The sequence below is a fragment of the Ammodytes marinus genome (genome assembly GCF_949987685.1).
Source record: "Ammodytes marinus genome assembly, chromosome: 6".
In the NCBI taxonomy this organism is placed as follows: domain Eukaryota; kingdom Metazoa; phylum Chordata; class Actinopteri; order Uranoscopiformes; family Ammodytidae; genus Ammodytes; species Ammodytes marinus.
Window position 1 is genome coordinate 21,527,451 of NC_137235.1, and position 12,601 is coordinate 21,540,051.

The window sequence follows — 12,601 nt, forward strand, 5'->3', positions numbered from 1 at the left end:
TCTCTGCCCTCTGCTCTATTTTTATTTGCAGTACATAAAACAACCACCACCCAGGGATAGGTCTCACCCACACACACACTAACACACACTAACACACACACACACACACACACACACACACACACACACACACACACACACACACACACACACACACACACACACACACACACACACACACACACACACTAACACACAAACTCACACAGGTCAAATGTCAGAGGTCATATTGTGTCTGGAGAGGATTTATTCTTTTGGCTGTTTGATCTCAAACATGCACATGCACACACACACACACACACACACTGGTTTGTCCCAAAATGAATGATTTTCAAATAGGATTTGTATTGAACAAAGTATTGGTACCACATCATCAAATCAGCTGTGATGGATCACTGATAATGTTCTGTTGGCGTTCTTTATTACTATTTGATTTTTTATTTATTTTAACTTGTTCTTGAACTTACATTTACTTTCTGTTAACCTTATCACATCTGACCTCTTAGTTATGTGCATTAATAACTGTATGAAAACCCTGCCGATTAGCAATACATGACCTCAAAGCTTATATTGACAATAATGGAACAAAGATGGAACTGTTTTAGTTAGGAGAAATATGCTTTAATGTTTTTTTTTACTTTAAAGAGACGATGTCTGTAAACACATTCCTACCCATTTGATAGTATAGTTCCAGGTTTACTGAGAGCCAACTCACATAGCTAAATGTTCAATGCAGCAAATCAAACGACTCCCCATTTGTTCAGTTTCATATGTCGACTTATATAACTGCAGGTGGATGAAGCATGTCAGTATAATCAAGCCCAGATTTTAATAAGTCAAAGATTTCTCAGTACATGTTGTCAGTCATAAATCCTTTTAGTAACCACAAAGAAAAAAAATCCCACACACACACACACACACACCAGGAACTGGACTTCCTTCATAAATAAAAGAAACACATAGTCCTACGTCAGTGTGCCTTATCAGCAATAATGAACGTTCAATAAAAATGAATGTTCAGTGTTCAGCTATGCTCAGATTAACAATCTAATGTAGAGGCTATTTTGACTGAATTTACTTGGATACAAAAACAATCCAAAAAATAAAAGTATCTATAGGTTAGGATATAAAACCATTAATAAAGACATCCCGTTTGTTTCTATGGTTACATTAGGTGCCTGATGAAACGTTACTGTTACCTGTGTGGCTACATGCTAGCTGCTGGGACTCCATGGTAGGAGCTGCTAGCACCGTTTACTATCGTGCTGCATCTATGGAGCCATGTTATTATGACCCATTGACTTTAGAAAAAGTAACAGCTAGAAAAATGTGAATGTATTTGCTATTCAGATGCCACATCTTCTATGGTGAGGTGTTGCATATTTTTGCACTGACAACTGTAATCTATGATATTAATAGACATTACATTTACCACACTATTAATCATAGTAAATGAGGCTAGGAATATGTTCTCTGCACCGCTAGTTAGCATGAATAGAAGGCTCAATTAAACTTAAGGGTGGGTGTCATAGTTTTCAAATGCACACAGTGATCTTTATCAATTCAAAAATAGTACTTTGGGATTTCAGCTGCAGTGGTGGTGTTGTTATAAAGTGAAGTGGGCTAAACTTGTGACTAACAAAGGTGCATTGTGCAAAACAATATGAATAGCAATATTACCCACACGCTTCATAAACTTCAGATATTGCAGTCATCCAGAGACTTGAGACAGTGGATTTTGTCCTTTGTCAATTGAAGAGCAAAACGATCAGAATGACCTGTTGAGAATCCGTCATTGGTCCACTTAACATTGTCTTTCTCTGCACTTGACTTCAGCCATTCCATTGATAATGAAGGCATAATTACAATCAGGTCCCACACTTAAATATCAACCTATTTACCATTCCTTCATAAAGCAGAATAGAACGTTATATAAAGCATACTGTCATCTGCTGTGCTCTATCTGCTTGCTACATCCAAAGCACAGTGGTTATACATTTCCTTAATGTCATGTATAAGAAAACATTCAATCTGGATCATTATCTATGGGTGAAACACTGAAAATATTTGCAGTTCACTTTGATTCGACCTGTGTAGCCATCAAAAATATACATTAGGAAAATTATTCATTCAAATATATGCTTGTTTTAGAGGATCTACATGTTTGTTGAATAGTTTCACAATCGTGGCACAAATTGTCAGACCTATTGTACTAGTAATGTTCACATATGTGACTTTCTCCAAAGGGGAAAAGACTTAACCTAGAGAATTAAAATGCAAATCAGATAGAAATGTACTAAAATAAAATACACAACTAAGACAAACTTAATGCAAGATGTATATTCTGTTGGCCATATTTCTCGTTACCATGGCCTTTTCCTGTCATTGTTACTGAGAGGTCTATTAAGTCTTCAAATTTGTGTTGAAATATTTCAGTACAGCAACTCATACTTTTCCAATTTGCATATTTTTCAACTGCTAAATTTAAATGTTTCTGACAGTTGGTTTCTGACAGCAGAGCTTGAAGCTCCACAAATTGTTCTTTTGCCTCCCGACAGACATGGAATAGTTAGCCGGGTGATTCAGACTTGCAATGCACATCCAAATCTCACAGTAAAAAGGGTCAAATCATTGAGAATAGGAATACCAACATGTCCGTTGCATGAGGTCCAATGTGTTGTTGTCTTGTTCATTGTACTCATAAAATAGAAACAAATAACTCTGGTATGATCCCCCAGTAGAATTTTGACACTTGTGGTTGTTTCAGTTGGATAAGGTAGGGTCAACTGGTTTGCAGAATAGCATTTACGTACCTAAATGCTAGTGGGTGATCTTGTGTTAGCATTGTATTATAACGTCCAAGTCATTTTGTGTCAGTTCAGACAAGAATAAACCAGTGTTAGTCCTCTACTGGTGAAATTGAAGCAGCTTGTCCAATAGGAAATGGGCATGACCGTCCAAGCCTCAGTGTGATTGGCTGAAGACAGTAGCACCACCTCCTCCTCTTCATCTCTCCACCAATCAGTAGCAGCCCTCCGTCAGTGCAGTATCAGAGCTTGTCTCCATGGTTCCAATAGAAAACCGTCCTAATTTTACAGTGACTTGGTTTTTGAAAGACGTTGGTCAGATGTTTCACACCTTTGATCAACAATCTTAATAACATAACTAATATTTGGTAGCACAGTCCCTTTCACAGTGCAGTGGTGAACTCTTCGTAATAAGATTTATCTACTGTTATTTTTCAAAAATCCATTTCCACAATGTCCCCATACCGTCCATACATAGGAAGAGGAACCTAGAAAGAACCCAGACCCAAGTTCAGTGCAGTGTTGTGGATGTGTAGAGGGCAGCTGGCGGACAGACGGTTGCTATGCAGCCACGTGTCCAATCAGGTATATGTTGTCATAGAGATGGCCCACAAAGTCATCCGACACATTGTGCGCCGCGCGGCGAGTGTTCCGTATAAACTCCCTCTTGGACATTTTGTTTTTGACGTGTGGGCTGGTCAGGTCTATGGACAGCAGGATCAGACTGTAGCACAGCACGTACACAGCATCTGCATACAGAGGGCACACATAGCAAACCTTAAATACAACTTTTTCTTCCTCACAAGCGTAGACACAATGCACGGCTGTGTGGCTAAGGAGAGCTGGGGCCTCATTTATAAAGCTTTCTACGCACAAAAACCTTGCGTAGACGGCAGAAATGTGCGGTCAAATGTGCGGTGGCAAAACGGTGGTATTTATAAAAGAATTCTTTGCGTAGAAGTGTGCGTATTCCCACGCAAACTTTTGACCATGCGTAGAGCTCACGCAAGGTTTTGCTGACTCGGGGAATCAGCGACACTCAATGGCAACACCGAAATAAAGCTCTGTCATCGGAAAAACACACATATCCTTGGCACCCAATATATTTCATCAATTATGTGCGTACCTATTGTTGCGAATATAGGCTACTGTTGTCTATGGCATGCAGTAATGATGTAGGTTGATTTACTTATCAAGTAGGTCTATACATATTTTGATTATATTTTGAAATTGAATCTTATAGTTCTACTCTATAATAATATCATATACGTCGGGAGGTGTGTCCCTGAGTGGCCAGCGGGAGAGCAAATAGTCTATATTTTAGGCTGTGTGTAAAAAGTAGTTTTGTACAAAGTTAAGGCCAACTATATTAATTAAAACTATATATTTCGTTAGATAAAATCATGTTATGAATTTAGCAAATTATTTTATGCATCTCTTTCCCATAACAACTAACCCTCGAAGTTTAAACTAGCCTATAATCTGACGTTGTTGGAAATGTGTTGATCTATGGAAGGGAAGCAATGCTTTGGAATATACTATAGGCTAATGCATTATTTCACTTCTCACAACACATTTTATATCGTCCTACATATAGGCTAGTCCTACAGTTTCGCTAATACGTGATATTTCATACAGTACAAAGTTGGGCAAAACATCTTAACAAAGACTATAACGACTGTGCCAATCATGATATGTGATCAGCGCGCGCGTGTGTGTTTGTGTTTTTGAGGCAGTTACAGCGACGCATGGCACGGGCTTTCTTCCTTCCCAGTCGCTTTCTTTGTGGCCGGTTACCTCCCTTTTTTCCTCATGTCAGTCAAAATTCTGTGCTTATTAAGTGCGTCATCATATTCAGGAGCTATTTAGCATTCGCCATGTATGGTAGATTGTGGGATGAAACTGGGAGGTGAAGTGGGATGACACCGGGCGGAGATCGTCCGCGCACAAATCACCGCAGGTGGGTAATTATAAAGGCGTGCAACTGTGCGCAGCACAGTTTTATAAATCTCAACTTTTTTTTTGCGCAGCACATTCTTGGCTTTGTGCGAACGCAATGTTTTGGGAAGGTTTCTACGCACACCGTTATAAATGAGGCCCCAGGTCATTCATGTACAGCCATAATAGGTTAGGTTCAAATGTCATCATTGATCAAAAGATTGCTTTATCCTTAATACTGACTGATGTTAAGGCAATACACCTTTAAGCAATGTTTTCTTTGTGTCTTCCGTTTCTTTTTCTGTTGGTTGTTGTTAGTGTATTGTGTGTAGTGTCTGTTCTATTATACAATAACTAAATAATAATGTCATTGGTGAGGGTGAAACTATTATTTAACGTTTCATATAGAGAGGACCTCAGTCATGACAACTACATGTTTGTTATCGATACTGGTACGGTACCAATACAATGAGTTTGAGAAACCATAACTGAGAAAATATTTGTACTTAACTGATTAGATATAGCCTATAATATGACTAGTTTATGTCATATCATATGCTAATATTTAACAAAAAGAAAATAGGAGTTCCAATGTTGTATCGATACAGGACACTGAGAAAAATAAATATAGTAAATCCTGAGATCAGACCCAAAAACATTGAGCTCCCATGTGCATGAACATATGAATGAGATGTGTTTTTGTTCAGTAATGACCAAGAATTATGAAACAATGTTATTACTACTCCATGAATTGCGGAAAATGAGCTCAGTCTATCAGTGCTGTGCTTGGTTCATGCTACACACTTGTCCCTATGCAAATAACATTATAAAATAAATAAATAGCAAGGCATTCGCATTAAAAAAAAAAAAAAAGGTACCATATGCACCTCCATGTATAGTACCTTTTTTACCGCAGTACTTTTTCAGTAACGGCATACTGTACAAGACTACTAAGGATGCTTAATGCTACATAAAAGCCTACTCCTTAAACCAACATATTACAGCAAGAAGACAGCCAAAGGGATACAAACACATAGTGCTATACATTCTTCTATACAATGATTCTATTTCTATCTAATCTTAATGTACATTGTGTGTTCTCCCATCCTGAGCCCAGCGCAGAGGGGACAGAGTGGTAGAGTAGCAGAGAGCTCAGACAGGCAGCCATCCATCCATCCACCCCTCTCCAGCCTTGGGCTCTCAAACTATTACACTAATACTACTAATCATAGCAGCGCTTGAGAGGAGTTAGCAGTAACAGTCAGGGATAGGTTTACTCCATGGTCTGCTGACAGTTTCAAAGCCCTCCGTTGGTAAAAGCACAGTCCATTAACAATACTCAACCCAGGGATTACTTGAAAATAAAAAGCTTGCCAGTTTCCCCCTCAATTTTGCGGTCGGGGCCACTGGGTCAGAAGTGTAGTAGCTTCAACATGACTTTGTGTTCTCCGCAGCTGTCACTATAGTTTGTGGCCTTATGGCTGCAGGCTTTTAGAATGCTGCTGTCTGGTTAGAGTCCTTAGAAATGACTCATTGTATTTATGTGTTCTCCAGAGGAGAAAGGATTGGAAGATGGCCTCTTTCATTGTGACAATCTCTGAGCTTTTCATCTAGCGCCACCTTCAGGAAGAGTTGTCACTGTACACAACTAGGGACAGAATGTGTCTAGACAGCTGGATGACTTTAGCTTATCATGGATTTGGTATGGCTGTGCTTATGTTGGCCCATACCTAGCAACAAACTGGAGGATAGAAATGCCAAAAATGTGTTGACTGTAATAGCAATAATAAATGTATTGTTCAGCTCTAAATCAAAAAATTATCCCGGTCAAAATATTTTAGGAAACAAATGTAACTAATCCTTAGAATTCTATTTGTCTACATTTTTTTTACAAAGAATAATGTCCACTATATTGTTCCAGATCACAGTTAATGTTGGTTATTAGATGACATCTCCATCCCTTTATTATACAAAACATGAGCTCATAGAGATGTTTCAAGCAGTATATATTTTGGCTCTGTTTAAACAGGGGGTACCTTTGGCTTTAATATGTCTGAAAGTCTCCTTCTACCTTCACCATGATTATAATGTTCACTTTTAGTTGAGACACATTTAGAGAGAATTTATGAGAATTTAGTTTGTGGTGTTGTTAAATTGTTTTGCCTCATATGGAGAGGTTTTTTGTTATTTTGTCTACCCCGCACTAAAGCCTCCTTGTGTGAGCCTACCCTCTTTTTTGATGAGCACAAATCACTGCAACAGCCTTTTTTCACCTATAAAACCAAGCTTAAATTAAGCATTTTCTGTCCATGGCTGATGTCCACACCTTTGTTACATCCAAATTATTATTGTAACATTTAGTTTGTCTGGCCTTTGGTATTCTAGTGCTAAAATACTTTAAATTGTTCAGAATGCTTTAATTAGAACCTGCAATAAAACTAGAACAATGTGACCACTTTACTCTGATTTAAGCTTCCCTTCATTACCTCCCTAGAATGTAAGTTCAGACCTTAAAATGCCTCTGATGTCTTGTAAACAGGCTGCCTTGCTTATACCTGTGTGATCTCATTATAACATACATACATATAACCTCCTACATACTCAACTTGTTTTTACTACATACTGTCTTCTTAACGATCGATTGTGTATGCGAGGTTCGTCGGACTGTTTACACTGACGTATACAGAAGCAATAACGAATAAAAATAAAAACGGTTGAGTAGGAAAAGTAACCAATCGATGCGTAAACAAAATCTTCCCGGAAGTAAGTACTCATTTCTCGCCTACACAAACTTGCATCAAATTGACCTCAAAATGAGTATGAGTAGGACGTAAGTAGGGCTTTACGAACACAGCCATATACTGTAAGTCATCGCATGCTCTCCACTGGACGCTGGAACTCCTTACCTGAGGGAATTAGATCAGCAAATTTACTAACTTCTGTTGAATCTCAGTTTAAAAACCCACTTTTTTCAGAGAGCCTTTTTACTCCAGAACTTTTGTTTTGATGATTTGTTTTGTTGTTTTACTTATGTTTTGTGTTAATGTTGTTGATGCGCTTTGTCCTGGGTTTGGATACATTTCATGCTATCTTTGGTTGTTTTTTTTGTGTACATTTTGTGATCATCTCTGTAAAACACTTTGTTACTTTGTTTTGAAAGGTGCAACACAAACAAATATAGATTATTACTAACCAGGACTGAGGCCCAGGTCTCGGACCAGGACAGGGTTACAGGTACAGAACCTGTGGCTGAACTTGGTGATGAGGGTCTCCAGGTATTCCCCTCTCTCCTCTGGAGCGTGGATGTGTCTGAAGAACTCCCTCAGCGCGTTGGGGAGGAACTGGTTACTGAAGTTATGGAGGGTCACCAACTCATCCAGGACATCCCGCCTGCTCACACACACACACACACACACACATACGCGCACGCATACACACACAATGCTGAGTTATGATACGTTGATGTGCATTTAATCTCATAAAAGACAGACTATCCCATCCTACAGTGACATAAGATCTTTTAACACTTTAATCACATACATACTGGAAGGAAACCAGGAAGTGCCCGTAACTGTCAGGTAAGTATTTGGTTCTAAAATGACATAAAGTGTAAAAGTATAGAATGCAAAAGCAGTTTTCATCATTACATAACACACATTAAACTGCTGTGGAAGTCAAGTGAGTTGTGTTTATATTGTATATCGTGTGTATATGTGTGTCTGTGGCAAACCTCTCATCCAGGTAAACCCTCAGCATCTTCCAGTTGAGCCGTCTGGTGTAGAAGATGAACTTGGCCAGCTCCTTCGGGTGATCCACTAGTATACCTTTAGACATGAAATAACTGATACCCTACACACACACACACACACACACACACACACACAGAAAGAGAGAGAATCAAATATTTTGAGTGTAGGCCTTGCGTAGTAGTCTTAATCCATGTAAAGATCCAGACACACACACAAACTCTCGCCTATATGATGAAGTGAGAGAAAAATAGTGAAACGATTAAACACAGCATGTGGTAATGACATCACTGTTCCAGACACCAACAGGTGCACTCTCTCAACACACACACAGACACATTGCAGACGCTATGAGGTAGTTCACGTCTATATGGTCGTCGTCCGGCGGAAACCTTGCATCTCCATTTTTTTAAATTTTTTTTATATATTTTGTTTAAAAAATCAACGCTACCGGTCACACTTAACGTCTGTGTGTGGGTTTCATAAAGTTTCGCTAAAGGACACGTGGTCAAATGAGCTTGTGAATTGACGACGCACAGTTCATTTTGATAAAATACTTTTTTCCCTGTAAAATTAACGTTTTGGACATACAAGGTTTCTGCCCGACAGTGACGGTGTTTGCTCGTGTGTTACCTCCTGTGCGTTGCCATTGAAGGTCAGGCTGCCTTCATCTAGTTGGAGGTAGAGTCTTCTATATGAGAAACCAGCAGGTAGTCTTCTGTTATAGATGGAACAGTGTCCCCATGTGGACTTACAGAGCCTGGTGGAGCGACACACACACATGAATAAAAAAAATAAAAATAAATTGTGATTCAACTACACAAATAATACGCGTCATAGAAACAAAAAAGAGACAGATACATCAGCTCACAGGAATAATAACTTGGACTTTCTGTGGCCTCATTTATGTTGTATGTCCAGTGCAGCTGACCGCACAATACAAGACAACGCTTGGGACATTTGACGGCCACATACTCACTTTTATCAGCCAATAATATTAAAAATGTTTTACATATTAAAACAACTTATTCAAATTACATATTTAGTTTACATATTTACATCACATCTGATTTTATATGCTCATTTTAATGTTTCGCTTACTTTTACTTTTAATATAGTATGTTTATTGTGTGTTGGCTTTATTGCAACACCTGAATGTAATTTGCTTGCGTACTCATTTTATTGTAAAGTGTCTTTGAGTACCTTGAATAGCGCTATATAAAATAAATGTATTAATATAAAAAAAAAACACAGCCTTATTATTTGAAATAACCACAAAGAAGATGAAAGAAAGCAACGTTAGGTGAAGCACCTTACCCCTGCCATAAATATTCATCATTGCCCAGGTCCTGCCACACACATCCGGCCAGGCACAGATCTGTAGCGTTCAGGTAGGACAGGATGGTGATGCCTAATTCAGGAGGCAACATTTCCAAATCTATAAAACCATTTTGTTCTCTTCCTACAGTCGGGGAGACGAAGAAGAATGGAGAGAAAAACACAAAACAGATGAATACTTTATACGCAAACAATGCAAACTCTCTCTCTCTAATTCCTATTCATTAAAAGATAAAACATTTAAAAAAATTATGGTGATTGGTTGGCCACTAATGGTGGTCAACTTGGTGTGTCAATTGACTGAGTTAAGCTTAAGAATGAAGAACAGTCAGTGTGTGCCTCGGTGGAGATGTTGAGTTGAGTTTAAATGAACATCGCACACTATTGCAATAGTAAAAATGTTCCTTAAACTGTTTTTTCAAGACTGATCCTAATGTACTAACAGCCATTCAAGTATTTAACTCCCCACAGTTAAATAAAAGGAAGTCAGCAACAGAGCATAAATCAAGTTGGATAATGTATCCTGTTAAATGGACACTGTGTGTGACTCTATAGACCTAACGTGTTTGTGTGTGGGTTCATACCTCCCATGCGTGTTCTCAGCAGATGGTAAATGTCAGGGCCATAACAGTGCTGCTGGGGAGCAGCTCTTCTTTGGGGACCTGCATCCCTCCCTAGGAAAAAAACATATAATAAATATACATTTATTTAATTATCTATCTTATCGTATATTATTTGATCCTCTTGTACTTATTGCACTGTGGGTCGGAGATATATACGTATTTTCAATTCCTCTGTATGTCTGGAACACATTGCAGAAATTGACAATAAAGTTGACTTGACTTGAACCCTGAGCCAATAGTGTCATAGTGTTATGAAGTGTATAGTTGACCTTGCTCTGGTGCTCCTCGCTCAGCCAGTCGGTCTGCCAACTCTTCCTGAAGCTGCTGCTGTTGTCTGAGAGGCAGCCTCCACAGTGCCTGACCCATCTGGAACACAGTGCAAGTAATGTCTCGTCATGCATACCTCACACAGTAACAGTACTGCTCATAACATGGGATACATTTGGCTTTTTAATTTTTTTTGGTCATCTTTATTTTTTGTTTATTTTTTTAGTTTTATATGTATTTTGTTGTCATTTTTTGTTTAATTGTGTTGTGGAAAAATAAACAAATAAACATAAACAATGAGAAAAACAGTAGACCGATGTATTGTGAGGGGGCATGCTGTTAACGTGTGCATGGCATACCATTGTATAATATTACATAAGTAATACATAGATATGAAAGTTCACGTTTTGTCCAACCTGCAAGTGACCACCATGTCCACCATGCAAGTGACCCATGAAGTGTGGCATTCACACAAGTTAATGATCATATTATTATTATTATATTAAACTTTTCTTTTATTAAACACGACTGCATCGAGCTTAAATTCATGTTTCAGAGATCACACTTTAGTAACAGAAGAATAACTTCACTATGCTCGAGATAATTTACCAACAACTCAATGTGCATAATTATACTCCTGATACATTGATGAGGGCATCTATTGTCAGAACTGTGCTAATGAACTTCAAGCCTAGCTTTGCATGTTAGTAAGTGTGTGTGTGTGTGTGTGTGTGTGTGTGTGTGTGTGTGTGTGTGTGTGTGTGTGTGTGTGTGTGTGTGTGTGTGTGTGTGTGTGTGTGTGTGTGTGTGTGTGTGTGTGTGTGTGTCTCAACAAACAGAGTCCAGTAATGTTGTAATGTCGTCTCCCTCTCAGTCTGTCTAACGTCACTCGTGTTGCATAAACAAATCCATGACACAGTTGTAAACATCAACGTTGGAAAGTCGAGAAAGCAAGCTAGTTTGACATGTAGTCCCACCTTCCCTGCAATACCATTGGTAACACGTATCTCAATGCATTCACAGTGGAGATGTCGTTGGTTGACCTAACTGTCACTCACACTCTGTTCTTCTAAATCCCCTAGTTAGCTTGCTGAGCTAGTTTTAAGTTGGCGAAGACAGTGTCGACCTAGTTTTAAGTTGGCGAACACAGTGTCGACCCAAACTGGACTCATGAGTTGTTGACTTTTTACTCGCGGTGTAGCCTAATATTTTCTACTCATTGTTACACAGCGCCCTAACCCGAGCAAAACCTACCTGAGTTTAGAGATTCCACTGACAGCCCGACCTGCACTCAAGGACAGCTGGAAATGCGCTTTCCCTGCTAGCAGAAGTATCCAGTTGTCATTTCATTTAGTACAAATAAAAACAGAGCGGTTGCTCGTTTGTTTCGTAAGGAAGCTCTCATACTGTAGTCTATTGCTAACACATCATTATCATGTATTTTCCTCCTCCTCCTGTCGCCTCTCTCTGCCCCTCCCCCGGCTCTCTGCCCTCTTGTCACAGAGCAACTCAAAGGAAAATCACCAATTCCGCAACAATCAAACACATTCGTTTTCTATGTAAACCTAAGTCCATGATGATGTAAACACATGAAGTGACAAATTGATCAAATAAACGCAAGGAAAAACAAAATGCGTACATGCTACGTACTGACGTCACATTACGTCAAAGACGTGCCCACAACATCCAATCCTGCTTCGTGCTGTTGATGACCCGGCAGAAACAAACTGGCTACACCAAAACTAGCTTATTATCAGCTAGCTCCAGCTATAAATGAATTATTCGAGTTTTTAAATTTTCTAGAGGAGACTGGTAAATTACTGTAGATTAATTAATTTAACACGACATCGAATTTGTTTTTAAATACCTAATTTACTTATAG

General features: G+C 38.8%; 1 protein-coding gene across 1 annotated transcript; it reads right to left on the reverse strand.

Moving 5' to 3' along the window:
- Nucleotides 1–662: 662 nt before the first annotated feature.
- fbxo8 (F-box protein 8) lies at nucleotides 663–12,272 on the reverse strand. Its single transcript, XM_080028962.1, has 8 exons — nucleotides 11,974–12,272; nucleotides 10,722–10,818; nucleotides 10,414–10,503; nucleotides 9,809–9,953; nucleotides 9,125–9,251; nucleotides 8,476–8,594; nucleotides 7,939–8,135; nucleotides 663–3,556 (listed from the first exon to the last, which is right to left on the reverse strand). Exons 2-8 carry the CDS (start codon nucleotides 10,816–10,818, stop codon nucleotides 3,369–3,371), a joined length of 963 nt encoding a protein of 320 aa, XP_079885088.1. The 5' UTR covers nucleotides 11,974–12,272; the 3' UTR covers nucleotides 663–3,368.
- Nucleotides 12,273–12,601: the final 329 nt, after the last annotated feature.

Excerpts from the sequence above, each read along its gene's own strand:
- fbxo8 (XM_080028962.1), bottom strand. The coding sequence starts at position 10,818 with ATGGGTCAGGCACTGTGGAGGCTGCCTCTCAGACAACAGCAGCAGCTT. Across the intron at positions 9,252-9,808 it reads GATGAATATTTATGGCAGGG|GCTCTGTAAGTCCACATGGG; the intron begins GTAAGGTGCTTC and ends TCGCTCCACCAG. Across the intron at positions 8,136-8,475 it reads AGGGTTTACCTGGATGAGAG|GCGGGATGTCCTGGATGAGT; the intron begins GTTTGCCACAGA and ends GTGTGTGAGCAG.